Source organism: Oryctolagus cuniculus, chromosome 10, assembly GCF_964237555.1.
Source record: "Oryctolagus cuniculus chromosome 10, mOryCun1.1, whole genome shotgun sequence".
In the NCBI taxonomy this organism is placed as follows: domain Eukaryota; kingdom Metazoa; phylum Chordata; class Mammalia; order Lagomorpha; family Leporidae; genus Oryctolagus; species Oryctolagus cuniculus.
The window spans coordinates 105,407,358-105,426,381 of record NC_091441.1 but is presented as its reverse complement, the minus strand read 5'-3'; the positions used below and the strand labels follow the sequence as shown (position 1 = coordinate 105,426,381).

Sequence of the window (19,024 nt, the reverse complement as noted above, 5' to 3'; positions counted from 1 at the left end):
AAACCAACGATTCATCAAGGGAGGTTAGAACAGGGCCTGGCGCATACCAAGATGACGTAGTGTTTGCTGATGTTATTAACAGCATCTTGAACCATGAATAGGATTCGACTGGCCTGAAGGGCCCCTACACGGCCTCCAGGGAGGCTGGCTCTGGAGGGCAGCCACAGAGTCCTCAGGACAGGTTAGAGTGACAGTGTAGTTGGGGCTGGACTCTGCCCCAGCCTTGGAGATGCAGGTGTCTTCCGCAGCTGTCAGCGGCAGCTGTCACCTGACTGCCGCAGCCCCAGAAGGAAGCTGCACCTGCCGCCAGCGCACCCCGGCACACAGAGTTCCGACGCTCTGCCCCCAGCAGGGCTGTGCCTCCACCTTCTCTTCCCAGGCCCCCTTCTTGGGAACTGGTGAACCTTCGGACCTGGGCTGGGCAGGGCTTGGCCCAGCTGGCGTTGACTTTGGCTCAGGGGTTGGGTTGCCTGAGCAAATCTATGAGACTGGCAGGATTGCAAAGAGACAATTAAGCCTCCTGCAGGGGCGGGGGTCCCGGGTAGTCCTACTCCCCAGGCAGGGGTGGTGGGGGCGGGGGGGGGGTGAGGATGTTAGCCAGTTTCTAAAGAAGCAGAACCTTGGCGTTTGCCTTTGCCTAGTAAAGCAGAACCGCTAGAGACCCCTGTGTCACTATCAGCAGCCAGGCCCTGCCAGCTCCAAGATGAAGACCACAGCCCGAGGGGCGGGGTTTGCCAACCCTGCCAGATACCCACTCCCATCACCATTCACCTCCTGCTGAGCTGGGGCCATCTGTGTTGCCTTGTGAGTTTTGTACAGTCTCTCCAGAACCAGCTGCACCCCCTCATCCTCACCACCTCCTTTTTTTTTTAATCACATTTTCTACTGCCTCCTTTCCTATCAGCAAATGACCTCCAGGCCCCACATATAAATTCATTTAAAAAAAAAACTTACATTCCAGCTATCATGTAAAAGGAATATCATTTATAATAAAATGCTGTGTACATATTCAGGCATGATTGCACTCAAAGATAAGCAGATACAGTCTGAAGGTTGTACCTATAAATATGAATCCTGGGCATGTGAGAGCTATAAACGCAGACTGACATACACAGGTGATTGTATCAGTGTCTCAAAATATCACAGGCAGCGTTGCTGCAAGTAACATGGTTTTCCAAAACACGGGACGACTCTCGGGAAAGATGAAGGACGGTCTTCTCTGCCTTTATTTAGCGGTTGCATTTCTGGAAAACGTGCATGGTAAACCCCCTGCCATGAGTACCTTGTGTTGATAGGCAAAATGGAGGGAGAGTCTGGGTTCTGGTCATTACAAAAGCTTTTCACCTGCACAGATATCCAGCAACTCATGGGGAGGTCCTGCAGAATCCAAGACAACTCTTCATGGGGCAGGACCACCCAGGGGTCTTATACCCTCAGTGCCTGGCCAATCAAATGAGATGAAGCTCCGCCCCCAAGCAGTGCAATAACAAAACTCCCCCAGCACATCTAGGGGGCGCTCTGTCCCCTGCTGAAGACTACAGAGCTGTAGTGGTGCCTCCTTCTCCCTTCTCCGGTCAGGACAGCCCCTCCACTGGCTGGCAGGGCTGTGCTTCCCATTTCAGAAGCAGGCTCCGCCCGGTGAGACCCCAGCAGGAGGAGGCCAGAAGCGACTGAGGCCCCAGGGCCGCAGGGACCTGGCTGATGTTTGCGTCCTCTGCCTTGACCCCACAGGTTGCAGCAAGATGTGGGACAACCTCACCTGCTGGCCAGCCACCCCCCGGGGCCAGGTGGTCGTCTTGGCTTGCCCTCTCATCTTCAAGCTCTTCTCCCCCATTCAAGGTCAGACCCTGGGGCTGAAGGGAGGGAGCTGAGGTGGTGGGTGGCTGGAGTGGCGGTGGTGGGAGAGTGGAGGGGCAGGAGCAATCCAGAGGGCTCCCTGGCAGAGGAGACGGTGGCGCTGGGTCTTTGAAGGGCTCCGCGATTTGATTAGCTCTTCAGGTGAGCTCCTCAGAAAAGATAAGCAGGTGGGAAGGGCTCACTAAATATTTGCTCAACAATTGATAACTGATTGAGTGACAGGTGCTTGATTACATTAGGCTCACGTGTGCGCCGGTCGTGATTCATTCTTTGGCTGCCCTGAGCTGGCGACCTTGCAGGTTCTGTCAAGGCACCACACAGCTTCACTTGCGAGCCTTGTCGTGCTGCACATCAGCACACATCCGCAGAGGAGGCAGAGCAGGGGCTACTCTAGGTGGCTCCCAGGCCAGGCAGTGGGCAGACTTGGGTGTTCATTCTTAACGCCCCAGGGGAAGAAGCCCCTTGGAACGACCAAGCCCCCGGCTGGACAAGCATGGTGGGGAGAGCCATCAAGGAGGCACCCTGCCTGCCTCCAGTGGGGCTCGGGTTCTGGTTAAGCATCCTACAGGGTGCTTCCCCCAGCTCATGGGCATCCTACAGGGTGAAAATGCTGGGTGGGGAGGAAAGAGGGGGCAATGCACAGGCCAGGTGCTCCCCGCTGCATCTCTAAGAGGCGATGCCTCAGCTGTGGGCTGAAGACCTGGGCGTGGAAAGGAGCCATGGGAGCAAGCTCCTGCACCAGGGGGTGACTGAGAGAGGAAAGCAGTAGCCCGTGGCAGAAGCATCCAGAGAAACTCCATGGAGGCCGGTGCGGCTGGCACAGGGAGAGCTCAGGGGAGCGCGCAGCAAGGAGACGGAGAGGGGCAGAAGCCCCACCCTGCAGGACCTTGAGGCTTTCCTAAGAGCAGAGAGAAGCCGCCAGGGAGTTCTAAAGCAGGGGACTGGCAAGGCTGCTTCTGGTTTGTAGCACACAGCTCTGGTTTCTGCAAGAAGGAAGGCTGCTAGGCATGCAAATAGCAAGATCAATGAGAAGGATTCAGGGAGGAAGCATGGGAGGGGGGGAGTGGGGAGCCGTTCCCAGGGGGAATGGGGGGAGGGCTGGATGCGGAGGATGGAAGAACAGGATGTAGCCTGAGGACCGCAGAGGGAAAGGACCCAGGTTGGAAATCAGCAGGTGATCAGGAAGATCCCTGGATATGTTTGACTTCTGGCGATCTGTCCGTTGTTGGCCTCCCGCCTCCCGGCTTGTCACTGGGGACTGGTGGTGGGGACCAAATGATCTTTGTCGGCCCCCAGTGCTTGGGCTGTGACCTCTGAATTGAAGGCAAACCTCCAAGCCGTGCTGTGGAGCCTGGAAGCAGCTGGGCGTGCTGTGTCGCAGGCTGGTGCCCGCCTGGCCCAACCCTTCTCTGGGGGTACCCAGCACCTAGTCAGGTGGGAGGCGAGCTCCTCCAGCAGGTCTCAGTGTCATCGCCATCGGCACAGCGTGGAACCAGCCTTCTCTCAGACCCTGCAAGCGCCTGCTCATTGCCTTCCTTTGTGACAGCCTGCTAATTGCATCCCTCCTCACGGCTCTGCTAGCCCTGCTGGAGGGTGTTGGGGCATCTCCTTCACTGGAGAACGTGGACTCAAGACCACCATCTGGCTAACCCCAAGGCTGCTGGCCTCACTGGGGCCCAGACTGTGCCTTTGTGCCGATGAGAAAAAAGCTCTTTTTCAGGTGGAATTACCCTCCCACCAGAGCTCACTCAGTGGCAAGCTGAATAAGAAGTAGCTTCTGAGCCTCTTCGTCCATCAGCCAGATGCCTTATGCAGTGAACAACCTGCACAGCTGTGCTTGGTGGGCCTCGTGTCCGAAAATGATGGGGAAAAATGAGAGCCTGTGGTTAGAGTCCAAAAACATAGAGGACTGGGGTATTTTTCCAAGGGGATTTGATGGAGAAAGATGAGCAACTGATCTTCCGTTGCAGAGAGAGGCAGGTTTGCAAGTGTGGGGTAGAAGGGATACCATCCCCAACCTCTGCCCCTTTGAAAAACAGGACTGGAGGCGGAGTGCGGTGTGTTCCCAGCAGGAAGGGACCTGGGTCTGCAGGCACAGCTCAAGAAAGTTTGTAGAAGATGCAAATCGTGGAGGGTTAGAAAGAAATTACCTTCCCAGGCTGGATAAAACACCTGGAGGAAGGGGCTTGCTTGGCCAGGCTAGGGACTGCCCATTAAGGCACCCAAATGTGCTGGCTTTTTTTTTTTAAGATTTGTTTTATTTTATTTGAAAGACAGAGTTATAGAGAGGTCTTCCATCTGCTGGTTCACTCCCAAATGGCCACAATGGCCAGAGCTGGGCTGATCCGAAGCCAGGAGCTTCTGGGTCTCCCATGTGGGTGCAGGGGCTCAAGCACTTGAGCCATCCTCTGCTGCTTTCCCAGGTGCATTAGCAGTGAGGTGGATCAGAAGTGGCGCATCCAGGACTTGAACCGGCACCCATATAGGATGCCAGCGCTGCATGCCAGGGCTTTAACCTGCTGCACCACAGCGCCAGCCTCGGCATGTTTCTTCAACTTGTCATATTTCCTCCATCTGCGATGATTTTACCTTCAATATTTAAGAGCCTTTTTTTTTTTAGAATAAAAAATAGGATAGCTATTTTGGTCAAGGAAGCTCAACACACAGTCTGTATTCGCCGTGTCTGTGGGGTCTGCCAGGACACCCCCTCGCCACCACGTGGTTCCTGATGCCATGCATCGGAAAGTCTGGATGGCAGCCCAAGGAGTTTGCCTGTGCAGCCCGGGATGGGCACCTCCGGTGGGATTTCAGCGGGCGGGCTCCGTGGTTGGATCTGAGTGTCGGATGCTTGTTCCAGCTGGTTCGAGAGGGGAACCCATCGGAGAGGCAGGGAAGCAGGGTGATGCCTGAAAGCTCCTACCCAGGGCAGGGAGGGTGGGGGTGGGGGGTGGGAAACGCAGGGGAGCCTGGGACAGGACCAGTGAGTGTTGAGCGGGTGGGGATTGGGGACAAATGAGTCCCCAGTTTCTGGCTCCAGTCCCTGCTGGAGACCCGAAGGAAGAACAGAGCTTTGAGATGGGGTGAGTGGAAGGAAGGAGACTGGGAGAAGGTAAGGTCCCCCTTCTCTTCCCCACCCTCCATGTCCCCCGCTAGGGACACAGCCCAGAGGCCAGAGACGCTCCTGGCTGCTTCCTGATGTCCCACGGTGAGCAGCTTTCCTCCCTCTGCAGCGGCAGCAGCTCCCTCTGAGACCTGGGCGCTCCAGTCCCAGCTTCTTCAAAGAGGCCGCTCGGGGGCAGGTGCTGGGCAGAGTTGTTCAGACGCCACTGGTGTCACCCACATCCCGGGTCAGAGTGCCTGGGTTCAAGTCCCGGCTCCGGCTTCCTGATGCTGTGCGCTCAGGGAGGTAGCAGGTGATGGGTCTCTGCCACTCACATGGAAGACCCGGATTGAGTCTCAGGCTCCTGGCTTTGGCCTGGCCCAGCTCCAGCTGTTGGAAGCATTTGGGATGTGAACCAGTGGGTGGAAGTTTTCTCCCTCTGCCTTTCAAATAAAAACAAAATAAATTCATTTTTTCAAAAGAGGCCTCCCAGGTGTGAAGATGACCCACTACCCCCTTCCCTCTTCTAGAACTGAGAGCGGCCAGGGCTTCAGGGAACGGGAGTCCCTTCCGCCACTGCTGGGAGCACAGAAAAAGGTGGACTCAGGCTGGCTTGGTCTGCAACCAGGCAGGCAGCTTCCTTTTACTGTGTGACTTTGGGAGAGTCATTTCACCTCTCTGAGCTTTGGGATTCCCCATCTTTCAGACAAATGATGACCTCTGATCCCTGCCCTAGCCCATTAGTGTCACACACACACACACACATACACACACACAGAGGAAGTGGATGAAGTTGCTGTGTAGACCCTGATGAGTTGTTGAGGCTTGCTAGCCTTGTCCCTGGGTGTCATTGGGACTGGCCTCGCTGCGTGCATCTTGGTCCATCTGGCAAGGAGAGAGCCCTTAGCTTTAGTGTCCCAGCTTCAAGGCTGGTGGATTTGGCCTTGGCCTCCTTTTCTACTTGCCCAAGCCTGGCAAGTCCCCAGAAGAATCAAATCCTGGGTGACAGGCATGGCCTGAGGGTGTGCAATGAGCGCCCCAGGGCTGGGGCTGGGGCGGGACCTGCAGGTTGATGGGGGCTGGGCTGCCACAGGGGTAGCTGCACGCCATTCCCCTGTCCTGGGCGCCTCTTGCAGAGGTGTGGCTGGGAGGCCTAGACAGGAAACGGGCTGCCACAGCAAGAAACTGACCCGGCCCGATGCTCCTTCCTCAGCAAGACTTGCTGACCACTTTCCGATCCCCCAAAAGCCACCCAGTGGAAATGGACCCAGCCCAGGGCAGCTCCTTCTGCCTGACCCTCCCCTGCCCCCACATGCTGCTTAGTTCTTCATCTATATAAAACAGGGTGATAAGAATCTCTTTCAAAGAGTTCCCAGGATGACTGACAGAAGCAGGGATATGGGATCAGCTAGTATATTCCCGGGACATGGCAAGGTTTGGAAAACTGAACACGCACTAGAGCTCACAGGACCACATGACCTCCCCTGGGGCTCTGCACCTGGACACCGAGACCTGTCCTGCAAGCCCGTCCCTGCAGGCCGGGGCCAGGCTGGCCTGGGGAAGACGCTGGAGACCAGATCAGCTCAGCTTTATCCTCTCTGGGTGGCCTTGGGCAAGTGGAGCCCCTGCTTCTCCACTGTGACGTGGGTTGCCATCCTCAGTGGATGGTGGAGGGAATTGAATAGGATGATGTGCCTCAAGTGGCCTGTGCAACACCCACACAAGAAAAACTCAAAAGTCCCTGCTGTGATAAAGTTGTTGCGGCTAGTGACAATGGAGGTGACATGGTGACAATGGGGGTGACTTGATGGTGATGAGTCCTGGGGTGAAGGAGGGCAACTCTCCTCTCATCCACTGTCTCTTTGACTCCTCCCCTTGTTTCAGGGGAGGGAGCCTTCCCCAGGGCTGCACCGTGGCGAGCCCGGCTGGTACTCCTCCCCTTCCCAGTCCTGTTCCTTTGCTGCAGCCTTGAGCCTCCGAGGAGAGTGGAGGCCACAGCTGCCCCAGAAACCCCCAGCCCCAGCTTGCTGCGGCCCCAGGATCCCACTGTGCTGGGCTGCCTGATGCCCTTTCTCATGTGCCTCTGCCTGGGCACGTCCCCCTGCAGGACTCCTAGCCTCTCCATCTATGAAGATGTCAGATCTGTGCCCTTATCAGCCAGCCTCCGACCCCCAGCAGGTTCACCGAGGAGGACTGGGTGGGCGTGGGTTCCCATCCTGACGGTGGCCCTGCAAACCGGGATCAGCAGTCTGCTCGTTCTGTGAGAGGGCTGCAGGCTGAGTGAGACAAGGATCAGGGCTTCCGGTGCCACCCTGGGGTCCCGTTCCGGCCCTGACCAAGGGGTCTGCCTTCTGTGCAGGCAGAACAGAAGGGACTTCTCCCTGCTCTAGGACCCCATGGAAATCGTGGGTGTCTAGATCTGGGTCCCTGGAGCCTACCAGCTCCCAGGACTGCTGGGCATTGCACAGAGAGAGGCAGGCTCCCAGGCTCTACCCGGGGCCTCAGCCTCTCTCCTCCCTATGGCACTGCCTTCCACCCAGGCCGCAACGTGAGCCGCAGCTGCACAGACGAAGGCTGGACGCACCTGGAGCCCGGTCCCTACCCTGTTGCCTGTGGCTTGGATGACAAGGCATCGAGTTTGGATGAGGTGGGCCTCAGCACTCCCCACCCCATGCCACCCACAAAGTGCTTCGGCCTACCTGGGCCCCTTGCCCCCTCTTCCCCAGGGCTGCCATTGCTATCTGTGTGGGAGCCAGGCTTCCTCGACCCCCGGGAGGGGCTATCATGAGGATGACACACAGGTTGGGGGGAGGTCCCAGAGCAGCAACAGCTGAAGCAGCCCCCAGGCTGAGCCTCACTCTAGGCCAGGGGGAGGCAGGGCAGGTGGATTCTAGCCCCTCTGTCATGTCTAGAGGGGAAACAGAGATGCAGGTCTTGGAAGGAACCGGTCTCAGTGCTGGACAGCCGGACAGGGGTGGGTCCTGTTGGCCCTAGGCCACAGGCTCTGTAATGATTTGAGGAACAGGTCAGGGTATGGATGGGGAGACTGGAGTATAACTGGAGTCCCTCGCTGCCTTAGGGTACAAACACACACAGTGTGTGTGTGCGTGCATGTGTGCCCACCTCCTGACACCCTGCTCAGACAAGGCCTCCGTTCACCCAAGACAGGCAGCAGTTTCCTCAGAGGCCTTTGAAGCCCACTGGAGCCCCAAGCCCTAAATTCCCCGGCAGTGGGGTGGAAGGGGGTGCTCGCCCAGTGGCTGCCCTACTGCACGTGTGCCATGGGGAGGGCACTGGGACAGGGGGACAGGCCAGAAGCCCCAAAGGCCAGGCTGCCTTCCTCCTGCAGACCCCAGTACTCTGGAGCCCAGAGCAGGCAAACAGCCCCCTGTGAAGTCATTACCTGCCTGTACTCCCGTGTCACCCAAAGAGAGGGCAGAAGGAGGTCTCAAGGGCCAGCAGTCTGGGCGTCCCAAGGATGTGAGACGCACACACGGCTGAAGAATGAGCACAGGGGATGAGTGAGGTCATCCTCCCTTGTGAAGGAGCAGAGAGGGACCAAATTCACCCCAGCCCCGTCCTGGGGCACAATCCTTTCTCGTGGGTGGAAATTGGGGTGGGGGCGGGGGCGGTTGAAGGAAGCCGCTCAGCTGCTCTCGGGAGCCCCGGCTGCAGCCTCGTCCTCTGCCCAGGCCCCCTGCCCTGCCCACTCCCCACACCCTGCTGTGCCACCCCCTGCAGCAGCAGACCGTGTTCTACAGCTCCGTGAAGACCGGCTACACCATCGGCTACAGCCTGTCCCTCGCCGCCCTTCTGGTCGCCACGGCTATCCTGAGCCTGTTCAGGTGAGGCCCAGCCGGGGCAAGACATGTGAATGCAGAGCCGGCAAGTGTCACTCCCGTGGTCCAGCCCGGTCCCCGCAGCGCCCCCACCAGGCCGGCATCCCCTGGAGATGGCAGACGGCAGGGGTGCGGCATCTGTGGCGGCAGCCTGGTCCCCCACAGGATGGCTCTGCCCTGTGAAGGGGCACCAGAGGGGTACCCAGAATGAACACCTAGGGCAGGGCTGCACTGAGACAGGGGCACTTGGGGACTTGGTGGTGAGGCCCACCCGGCAGGTTGGTGAGGCTTGCGTCCCAGCAGCCATATGCCCCACCCCCCACCCCGCCCCTTGCCCTGGGTACAGGACAGCGTTGGCAGGGTTGGGAGTCCAAGACCCCTTCGGCCTCCCAGATCTGCCCACCCCACGCAGGAAACTACACTGCACACGGAACTACATCCACATGCACCTCTTCATATCCTTCATCCTGAGGGCCGCCGCTGTCTTCATCAAAGACTTGGCCCTCTTCGACAGCGGGGAGTCGGACCACTGCTCCGAGGGCTCGGTGAGGACCCCAGCCTGGCCCGCCTCCCTCTGTCTGCCCCGATCTTTGATCACCCGAATCTCCTCTCCTCCTCCTTCTCCTCCTTCTCTCTCTCTGTCTCTCTCTGTCTCTCTCAATCCAAGGATGGCCAATCCCCCACCGGACCCTACTTGGCAGCTGCTCCCCTCCCAGCAAGAGGATCACTTGCTCAGCTATCTGGGAGTCTTCAGATGAGAAATGCAGGTGGCAGATTGGACAGTTCATGGCCACACGGCCACAGCCCAGAGCCCCCACTCCTAACTTCCTCTGTGACCATGGGCAACTCCCTGCCTGTTTCCCCACCTGTGCAAGGACTTCCAAGATTCCTCCCCAGCTCTGCTCTCTATCCTGTGCGTACCCAGAGCTCCGCTCCCCAACGCCACCCTGGCTGCTTCCCACTCTGTCCCCTGCTGTCCAACCACAGGCAGCCCTCCTCGTCTGTTCTTCCCCTGCCCTCCCTCCTGTTCTGGGCCTTCCCCCAGGGAAGGGAGTTTGTTAAGGTTGCATCTGAGGTCTTCATTGGCTGTCACTAAGGGGTCCATCTCCATGGGATTCTCAGCTTAGGACCCCCGTGTGTGTGTCCGTGAGCTAGGACAGACAGTTGGAGACCAGCCCTGGCTCCCACCCGTTCCTTGTGGTCAGCAGCTCATTGCTTCATGAGCGACCCCAGAGGTGTACGTTATGTCGGGTCAGCACGACCTCCTCCATGAAGGGTGAGCCTGCGATGGGGCGTCTCAGGCTTCTCAGCAAAGACCCAAGTCAGACAAGTGCAGGGTGAGCCCCAGAGCAGGGAGCAGCCCTGTTGGGGCGGATGGTGGCCATCGGCTTCCTGCTTCATCAGCAGCTCTGTGAGGCTTTGCTAAGGCAAGCAGAAAGCGCAGACTCAGCTGGGCTCTCCTCACTGTGAGGCTGGTGAAGGGAAGGTGGGAAGTGGGCCCACCTATAGCTGGAGGACAGAAGTGCAGCCTGGGGAGGGAGGGGAGGTGAGGGGAGGGGAGCAGAGGATGTGTCTGAGCCAAAAGCACAGCAAGGAAGGGTAGCAACCTGTGTTCTGGGTACTGGGGGCAATGGGAACTGGAAGGCTTCCTGGAAGAGGGTGACTTTAAGTCCTGGCTCACAGGTGTCCAGGCTATGAGACTCTGGGAATGGACAGAGGGCCCAGAAGTCCTTCCAATCATGCCAGGTGGGCCCCCCCAGAGCCCCTAGATTGCCTTACTTGGGCGTCTCCCTGGCTCCTCTGTGGTCCTTATCTGTGAGGGGAGCCCATTCTTCCACTAGTTCTTTTGACTCCCAGAAAGAATGCCCCACTTCCCCTCCCTTTCCTTGTTTCCGCTTCCCACTCCTGTACCTTCATCTTAGCCCCAGGCTCCCCTCCACACTTCCGTCTGAGCCCCGCTCCACAGGCAACAGCCCATGCCCCAATACGTTCAGCAGACTCCTCACTCCTCTTCCAGCTGCCTCCAGTCCTAACTGGGAAAAGATAAATGAGTTGGGGTGGGGGGTGGGCAGGGAGGTTCAGTGCACGGGCAGGTTGGTGGCTGGTAGAGTCAATCAGTGCATGGATGACCGAGTCAGCAGGATAGATGGATGAAGTAGGGACATGTACTGGGTAGAGGAGCAGGTGGGTAGGCAGACGGATGCATGAGTGGATTAAAGGGTGGGCGGACAGATGAATGAGAAGAGGGTCAGGTGGGAGGATGGGTGGAGGAGTGGAGACAGAGAGGCGAATGAGTGGCTGGATCAGTAGCTGGGAAGGTGAATAGGTGACGGACGGCTGTAGGGACGGCAGGTGGATAGATGGATGAGTTGGTAGTGGAAGGGTGGGGGATAAATAAACGGGTGAGTGGGCGGGTGATTGGATGAATAGGCGTGTAGATGGCTCTATGGATGGGAAGATGGGTAGATGATGAATTGGTGAATGATAATTAAAATCACTGGTTTCTCCCAAAGCATCAGATGATCTAAAAAATCAAGAATAAGGGGAAAACCAAAAATGAGTAGATTTTTGAGTGGCTAGTGTAAAACACTGGCAATTAAGTTGGCTGTACGGCACCTGCGTTTGCCCCCTTAGCCAGGGCGGTGGGCAGGCAGGGACTCCTGTCTGCCCCCATGACCTCTCTCTCGCCTCCTCCCCCTGCAGGTGGCCTGTAAGGCAGCCGTGGTTTTCTTCCAGTACTGTGTCATGGCCAACTTCTTCTGGCTGCTGGTGGAGGGCCTCTACCTGCACACCCTGCTCGCCGTCTCCTTCTTCTCCGAGCGGAAGTACTTCTGGGGGTACATACTCATCGGCTGGGGTATGGTACCGGGGAGGGCTGCTAGGCGGGGGACAGATGGGACAGGGCCTGGGGCGGAGGGGGGGACACCCTGGAGAGAGGGTACCAACCCACCCTGCAGCCCTCCATCTGGTTAGGATCTTGACCAACAGAGGTAAAAGCCCCCAGGTGTGTGGTGCTGGGACAGGTGCCCTCAGGCTGCAGGTGCCCCTAGGGCTGGTGTGTGGGACACGTCCCTCGAACACCCTGCCACTTCCCCGTCAGCCCCTGCAGCACATGAGGCCATTGCGATAATCCGTAAGGTGCCTCTGTCAAACTTAGAGCAAGACTCTCCCTGCAGGTGCATACAGCCCTTTGGGTTTATAGCTTCTCCCCTCAGCAGAGCGTCTTTGCACAGTGAACAACCTGGGCAGCCATAGGTGGCAGCCCCAGGAAGCCCATCCCACCCCCTACCTCCTACTGTCTGGTTCTTCCTCCTAAATCTCTCTCTCACGCCCTGCACCGCTGCTTCCCATGCCCCCTCCTCCTCTCTGCTCCCCTTCGGCCCTGACAGGAGTGCCCAGCACATTCATCGTGGTGTGGACCATCATCAGGATCCATTATGAGGATTATGGGTGAGCTGTTGCCCCACCCCTGCCCCCCACTGCCTTCCCTAGGGGCGGATTCCTTGGGGTGGGGTGGCAGAGCCAACCAGGCTTGGCAGGCAGCAAAGTACCACGCTTGGTCCAGAGGCGGTAGCTGGAGGGAGACTTGTGGGGCAACACAGCCTGGGCCTGTGGTCTCTAAAGGGCTCAGGGGGCAGGGAGGGGGCAGCTGGGAGGATCCTGACTCTGGCTGAGGTTCCCCCCACCATACCCCACTCAGGTGCTGGGACACCATCAACTCCTCCCTGTGGTGGATCATCAAGGCCCCCATCCTCACCTCCATCCTGGTAAGGCCTCCTCCCACCTCTTGGGGAAACTGAGGCCCAGGTTGGGTTGGCAGTGTCTCAAGAAATCCATGTCTAGGCCACAGCCAAATGCCTGCTCATCATCCCCATCCCCATGCAGCCAGTTCCTCCTCTCCCGTCAGCAGGTTGGGTAGACCTGGTCCTCAGGGGTGCGAGGCAGGGCTCCTGGGAGAAGTGCTGGGCAGAGTATGATGGAGGGGAAGCAGGACCCCGTCTTTCGGCCCAGGAGGCTGCACTCCCCAGCCACCCCTGTCTGACTGCACAACCTCGGGCCCCCACCCACTAGGTGAACTTCATCTTGTTTATTTGCATCATCCGAATCCTGGTTCAGAAGCTGCGGCCCCCAGATATCGGGAAGAGTGACAGCAGCCCATACTCGTGAGTGTGGACCCAGTGGCCTGGCCCCCCAGCGCCTCCATCCCCAGTCCTCAAATCATCCCACATCCCTTGAAGTGCCCCACCCCGAGCCCCAACTCCAGAGTCACCAAAAAGCCCATTGCTCTTGCCCACCTCCACCGCCCTGGCCTGGCTCAGCCCACTGGTGTCCCCTGGCCCAGGCCTGCCCTCCCCAGACTGCCCTTGGAGCCCCGTGTCTGTTCTGCCCTCACTCACCTAGCATTCTTCCCAGGGGCACATCTGCTGCATAGCCAGGGAGCTCAGGGAGACAGAGACAAATCTGTGTGTTGTTCCCACTGGGTGCCTGGGCCCTGCCATGTGCCTGGCACAGGAAAAGGGTGCCCTAAGTGCACAGCCTGCCAGTGAGACACAGTGTCCCCAGAAGCAATGCCCTCCGTGGTTTACACGCCTGGCCTGGGCTAAGGGGTTTCCCTGCATCGTCTCATTTCGTCCCCAAGCTCCCCCTGTAGTGCTGAAAACTGACCCACGCTCCTGCCTCCTAAGAGTGGGGCTCACATGGGCGGGAGAAGGGGTACAGGGTCTGCGGACCAGTGTTCGTACTTGTGACCTGGAAAGCTCTCCCTGGGCTGGGGAGAACTGAGGAAAGAGGTGGGTTTTCAAGGGCAGCGACGAGACTCGAATGGCCTCCACACTAAAGAAAGACAAGCCAGGGGCAAAGGGGGCCTATAGGCAGGTGAGTGGGGGGCTCTGCAAACCCACAGATGGGAACAGGAGATCGAAAGTCAGTGTTGTGCAGACAAACCTGGGACGTCCCCCAGGGGCCTTCCGGGCCCGAGATTCTAGAACGCTCTGAGCCTAGCTTTCCTTTGGGTAGTCTGTACGATTCCTGGCTAGCATGTCACGAGCTACTGGATTTAGGATTCTATTCTGGAATCGTGTGATTCTCCCTAATGAGACTCCCATTCCTGGGGTGACAGCATTCTCTCCTGCCTGCCTGGGTGTGGAGGCGGAGCTTCCCTCCCTGGTGGTAAGAAGCAGAGGCCCAGGGGGAGCGGCAGGAGCTTAGGGACAGTGCACACGGAGCCCTGCACGCTCCAGCTCGCCATCGCATGCAGGGCCTTATCTCCCACTGATACAGAACGGCTCGGAAGAACTTGCTGGTCCCGGCCACAGCCAGGTCCACGTGGGTGAGAAGGAAAGGGAACAGCTGGCAGCAGGCAGAGGGGTAGCGGGACTTGGAGACGGAGCTCCCCGAGGAGGGGCTGTCAGCTCCCACTCTCCACCTCCCAGAAGCCTTCAGTTTAAAGAAAGCCTCCATCTGTCAGCCTTGGCACGTGGGCTAGGTTTGCAGTGAGGAGGGTGGGCAGCCTCAGAATCCAGGAAGGGGTGGGCGGGCAGGGCTAGCTCTTCCGCCTCCCAGCCTGCTGTGGGACCTCAAACCTTGGGCTAGGTCTCCATGGACTGATGGCCAAGGATGGAGGGATGGGGGCAAGGACCCCCACCGTCCCCTCCCAGGCCTTTCCCAGCCAAGGAACTACAGGCTCACGCTGCCTGGGCCAGCTAGGAAGTCCCATGCCCGGATGAGCCCTGTCCACGGGAGAAGTGCAAGCACCCAGAATGGACGCTGGTCCTGCTGAGCACAACTCTCCCCGGGTCGGGGGGGAGCCTGCTGGGGGTGTGGGCCCTGACCTTGGGAGTGGGGAGACAGAGGAGGTGGCTACCCCTGGAGGAGAGCACAGAGCAGAAAAGTCAGACAGAGTGCTGTCCTGAGGAGCCCGGGGTCATCCCTTGGGCGCCCAGCACTTGCCCAAGAGGCCTTGGCAAATGTGGTCATGCCCCCCCAACCCCGAGTTAGAAAGACTGGCTTCCCTGAAGTCATCACTCCCAGTAGGGACCTGAACTGCCCTTTGTAGCACCCAAAGCAGTCTTGAGTTTATGGGGTTCCTGTTTTCCTGCTTTGACCATGTTGGACATACATTTACCCCCACTGTACAGACTGGAGAAACGGAGACCCAGAGAGGGAGCCCAGCATCTCCTGTGGCCTGGGAGCATCACCCCACGAGCTGAAACTCTGCAGTTATCCCTCATCCTCACTGGTCTCTCCAATCTCCTCTCCTACAGAAGAATCAGAATAGAGAGAGTTCTTTATCTCTCGTGCTTCTGTGTAGTCTGGGTTGGCCAGGGTCATGAGGGCAGAGGCACTGCGGAGAGGGATCAGGAACAGATGTGAACTTAATAGTTAGGGGAGCCAACACCCCCTCCTCTCAGGTCCTGGTCACTGTCCCCATGCTCTGTGTCCCCAGCTTGCCAGGTGTGGACACACTTACCCACGGCCTGTCCCTCCCTGTCCCCAGGAGGCTGGCCAAGTCCACACTCCTGCTGATCCCGCTGTTTGGAGTGCACTACATCATGTTCGCCTTCTTCCCTGACAACTTCAAGGCTGAAGTGAAAATGGTCTTTGAGCTGGTCGTGGGGTCTTTCCAGGTAGGAACTGTTGGCTAAAGCCTGCTTGCTTTCTTTCTTTAAAAAAAGATCTGTTGGCCAGTGCCGCAGCTCACTAGGTTAATCCTCCGCCTTGCGGCGCCGGCACACCGGGTTCTAGTCCCGGTCGGGGCACCGGATTCTGTCCCGGTTGCCCCTCTTCCAGGCCAGCTCTCTGCTGTGGCCAGGGAGTGCAGTGGAGGATGGCCCAAGTCCTTGGGCCCTGCACCCCATGGGAGACCAGGATAAGTACCTGGCTCCTGCCATCGGATCAGCACGGTGCGCCAGCCCGGCCGCAGCGCGCCGGCCGCGGCGGCCATTGGAGGGTGAACCAACGGCAAACGGAAGACCTTTCTCTCTCTCTCTCTCACTGTCCGCTCTGCCTGTCAAAAAAAAAAAAAAAAAAATCTGTTTATTTATTTGAAAGTCAAGAGTTACACGGGGGTGGGGGTGGGGTCTTCCATCTGCTGGCTCACTCCCCAATTGGCCGCTGCACTGATCCAAAGCCAGGAGCTTCCTCTGGATCTCCCACGCGAGTGCAGGTGCCCAAGCACTTGGGCCATCTTCCACTGCTTTCCCAGGCTATAGCAGAGAGCTGGATTGGAAGAGGAGCAGCCGGGACTCGAACCGGCACCCATATGGGACGCCGGCACTTCAGGCCAGGGCATTAATCCACTGCACCACAGCGCCAGCCCCAGGCTGCTTTCTTCTCTGGGCTTTAAGACCCACTGGGATCTGGCCACTGGCACTGGGTTCCAGTTGCTTTACTGTGATACATATTGGCTGAGCACCTACTTTGTGCCTAGCCCCTTCCTTAACCAGGGGAACACAGGGGCTGGGCCAGGGGTGGAATGGGGCTGGGGGCTCCTGAGGTCTGTCTGCCTCACCTCGCCTCTCTCCCCAGGGTTTTGTGGTGGCCATCCTCTACTGCTTCCTTAACGGTGAGGTAAGCTTCTCCCTGGCCATGGGGGATGGGACGTGTGCAGAGAGTAAAGACGGGTTCAGTCTTGCTACCCCCAGTGTGGTGCTCAGACTAGCACTGGTGGCGCCCAGCCCTGCTGACTTGGAATCTGCATTTTAGCATTTTATCAGAAGGGGAATTCCCCCTGCACACCAGGGCTTGAGAAGCATGGAGTTAAGTAGCTGTGTGCAGTGAGTGGGAGGGGTGGAGACAGTGAGTGAAGGTGGAGCCACTGTGGAATCCTGGTTACAAAGCCCAGAAGTCCATGTGCAGGAGCTCAGGTGAGCTGTGGGCAGGGATGGGAAGCAGCCCCGAGGCACCGCCCCCTCCCTCCCTGGACTGTATTCTCGGATCCTCTCTGCCACCCATCTCCACCAACTTCACGGCCTTGATTCGACCCTGAGCGCATTCTGGTCCCAGCTCTGCACCGCCCAAGATAGCATCTGGGTCTCTGGATTTAGACTTTGCAAAGAGAATGAGACCGGCTTGTTCAGTGCAGCCGAGATCCGCCCTGGCAGGCCTGACCGCCCTCCCTTCTCCTAGGTGCAGGCGGAGCTGCGGCGGAAGTGGCGGCGCTGGCACCTGCAGGGTGTCCTGGGCTGGAACCCCAAATACCAGCACCCGTCGGGAGGCAGCAATGGAGCAACATGCAGCACGCAGGTCTCCATGCTGACCCGCGTCAGCCCCAGTGCACGCCGATCCTCCAGCTTCCAGGCCGAAGTCTCCCTGGTCTGACTCCCAGGCGCCTAGGGACCCTTCTTGTCCTTTGCGACCCACTCTGGCCACCAGGGACAGAGGCCTGCCTGAGGGCAGCCAGCCCCAGCCTTGGCCTTGGAGGCTGCCAACGCCCCCAGGCCCGGACACTCCTGGAGAATGCAACATTTGCACCTGCCCGGAGGCGTCTCCTACTAGCAAAGAGAGCTGGGAGCTCTGCCTGAATTCAGGAGGCGGGGTGGAACTCTGCCAATCACAGGCAAGGAATATGCATACTCCGGTCCCTAGTATCTCTTCTGACCAATCGGAAGAAAGCAGCCACCCATCCTCCAATGACTTTGGGATGATCTGAAGGCAGTAAGATCCTGCCTGGACAGATTTCCCACCACCACGACCCAACAGTGCCTGAAACCCCACAGTGGCTGTCACGTTCCTTTGTCCAGGCAGCTCACTCAAGGTATAGTCCCCTCCGCGCTCCAGGTGACTGAGTTTCTCTACCTCGGGCAGATAAGGTTGTGACTTGGAGTTTAGGTTTAGGGAGCTCAGCTATCTTCGTAATCCTTGTTGCCCTGGTATGGGCCCAACATCACAGGTGTGGCCAGGCCAACACAACCCAAGGACTTCCCTCTGGGAAGCGAACAGCCTGCCAACTGTGGATGCTGGGGGCCTCAGACTAAAGCTGGCAGCTCTCCAAAGCTCAGTGGCCTAAACTGTCAAATGGGCTTGGTTGCACCTGCCCTCGACGCAGAGAGCAGGTACCTCAGCTTGTTGCACAGACAGGATTTGAACTCAGATCATCTGGCTGATGGGAAGTGGAAGCCCAGACTCCTAACTGCTGGCTTTTATGTACTGTAGCCAGCTGGGTCCTCTTGGGTATTTGCATCACCACTGTAATAGTCATTGCTGTTCTTTCTGACTCCCTATCCCCCCCCCCCCACCTTCCCTGGAGTGCGGCTGAGGAGTTCTCCAGCCCACGTCCCATCGGGACAAGAGCCTGGTAGTGGAGGCATCGTCCACTGTCCACCCTGCACCCCTGTGCCCACGCAGCTTCATACCCACGCAGCTTCCACATCCGCGCCAGGAGATCCCCTCAGGGCTGCAACAGGCTTGTGCAACAATAAACACTGACTTGGATTGACTTGCTCCCTCTGGTGGTTGATGCCCCCATGGGACCTAAAATGGGGACCCGTTTCCCACCCTCCCCCGACTCCAAAGAGACTCCAGTCTGCTGAGGCCCGACTCCACCACCCCCTGGCATTGCATAGGAAGCCCACTCTTCCTTCCGTGTGAGGATCACACATCCCGGGAGTCCTCGCCTCCCCTCTTTTTGAGCGATGCCCTCCCTATTCTGATTGTGATGAAGTCAGACCCCATCTCCAGCAGGAAGGGGAGTCCCAAGCAGTGAAGTCCCAAGCAGTCCAGGGGAACTGAGAAAACAGCAGAGGGTGGAGGCTGGGCAGAGAACAGTGTCAGGGAACCGGATGGACTCCTTTTTGAGAGCGAGCTCCAGCCGGCAGAAGAGGGGAAGAGGAAGAGGGAGAACAGGAATGGGAGGAGCCGACAGAGCTGCAGAAAAGAGTGTTTGCAGATGAAAGGGCAGCCACCTGCCTTCCAGATCTGGGACCCCACAGGCTGCCGCAGCTGCACCCAGACACACACACACACACACACACACACACTAATGCGTCTCCGCTTCAGGTTAAGACAGAGCTGGGGAAGGGAGCAGAGTTAGCAGCCTAGAGTGTGGAGAGTAGAGGAGGCAGAGAGGCCAAGGATGTGGGCAGCGAAAAGGGATGACCTAGGTGATGCCCTGGCCAGAGGTACCAGGAGGTAATCTCAGCAGTAGGCGTCCAGGAACAAGGAGACACTGGAACACAGCAGAGGCCACAGATGGTCATCCCAGACTGGGAAGAGCCATGGACAGGAGGTG

The 19,024-nt window shown here is 58.4% G+C and overlaps 1 protein-coding gene across 4 annotated transcripts in view; it reads left to right on the top strand.

The window, feature by feature from the left end:
* Positions 1-18,232, top strand: part of VIPR1 (vasoactive intestinal peptide receptor 1) — a 32,684-nt gene extending 14,452 nt beyond the window's left edge. For 3 of the 4 annotated variants that reach the window (XM_051851826.2, XM_002713061.5, XM_008260257.4), the window contains 11 exons: positions 1,732-1,839; positions 7,498-7,604; positions 8,699-8,802; positions 9,209-9,341; positions 11,500-11,653; positions 12,186-12,246; positions 12,497-12,563; positions 12,868-12,959; positions 15,293-15,422; positions 16,324-16,365; positions 16,924-18,232. In XM_051851826.2, the coding sequence (XP_051707786.1) occupies positions 1,732-1,839; positions 7,498-7,604; positions 8,699-8,802; positions 9,209-9,341; positions 11,500-11,653; positions 12,186-12,246; positions 12,497-12,563; positions 12,868-12,959; positions 15,293-15,422; positions 16,324-16,365; positions 16,924-17,115 (1,190 nt within the window). In that variant the 3' untranslated portion in view covers positions 17,116-18,232. The remainder of the gene's footprint in view (positions 1-1,731; positions 1,840-7,497; positions 7,605-8,698; positions 8,803-9,208; positions 9,342-11,499; positions 11,654-12,185; positions 12,247-12,496; positions 12,564-12,867; positions 12,960-15,292; positions 15,423-16,323; positions 16,366-16,923) is intronic. The other variant, XM_008260255.4, reaches the window with a different exon arrangement.
* The last annotated feature ends 792 nt before the right edge of the window (positions 18,233-19,024 follow it).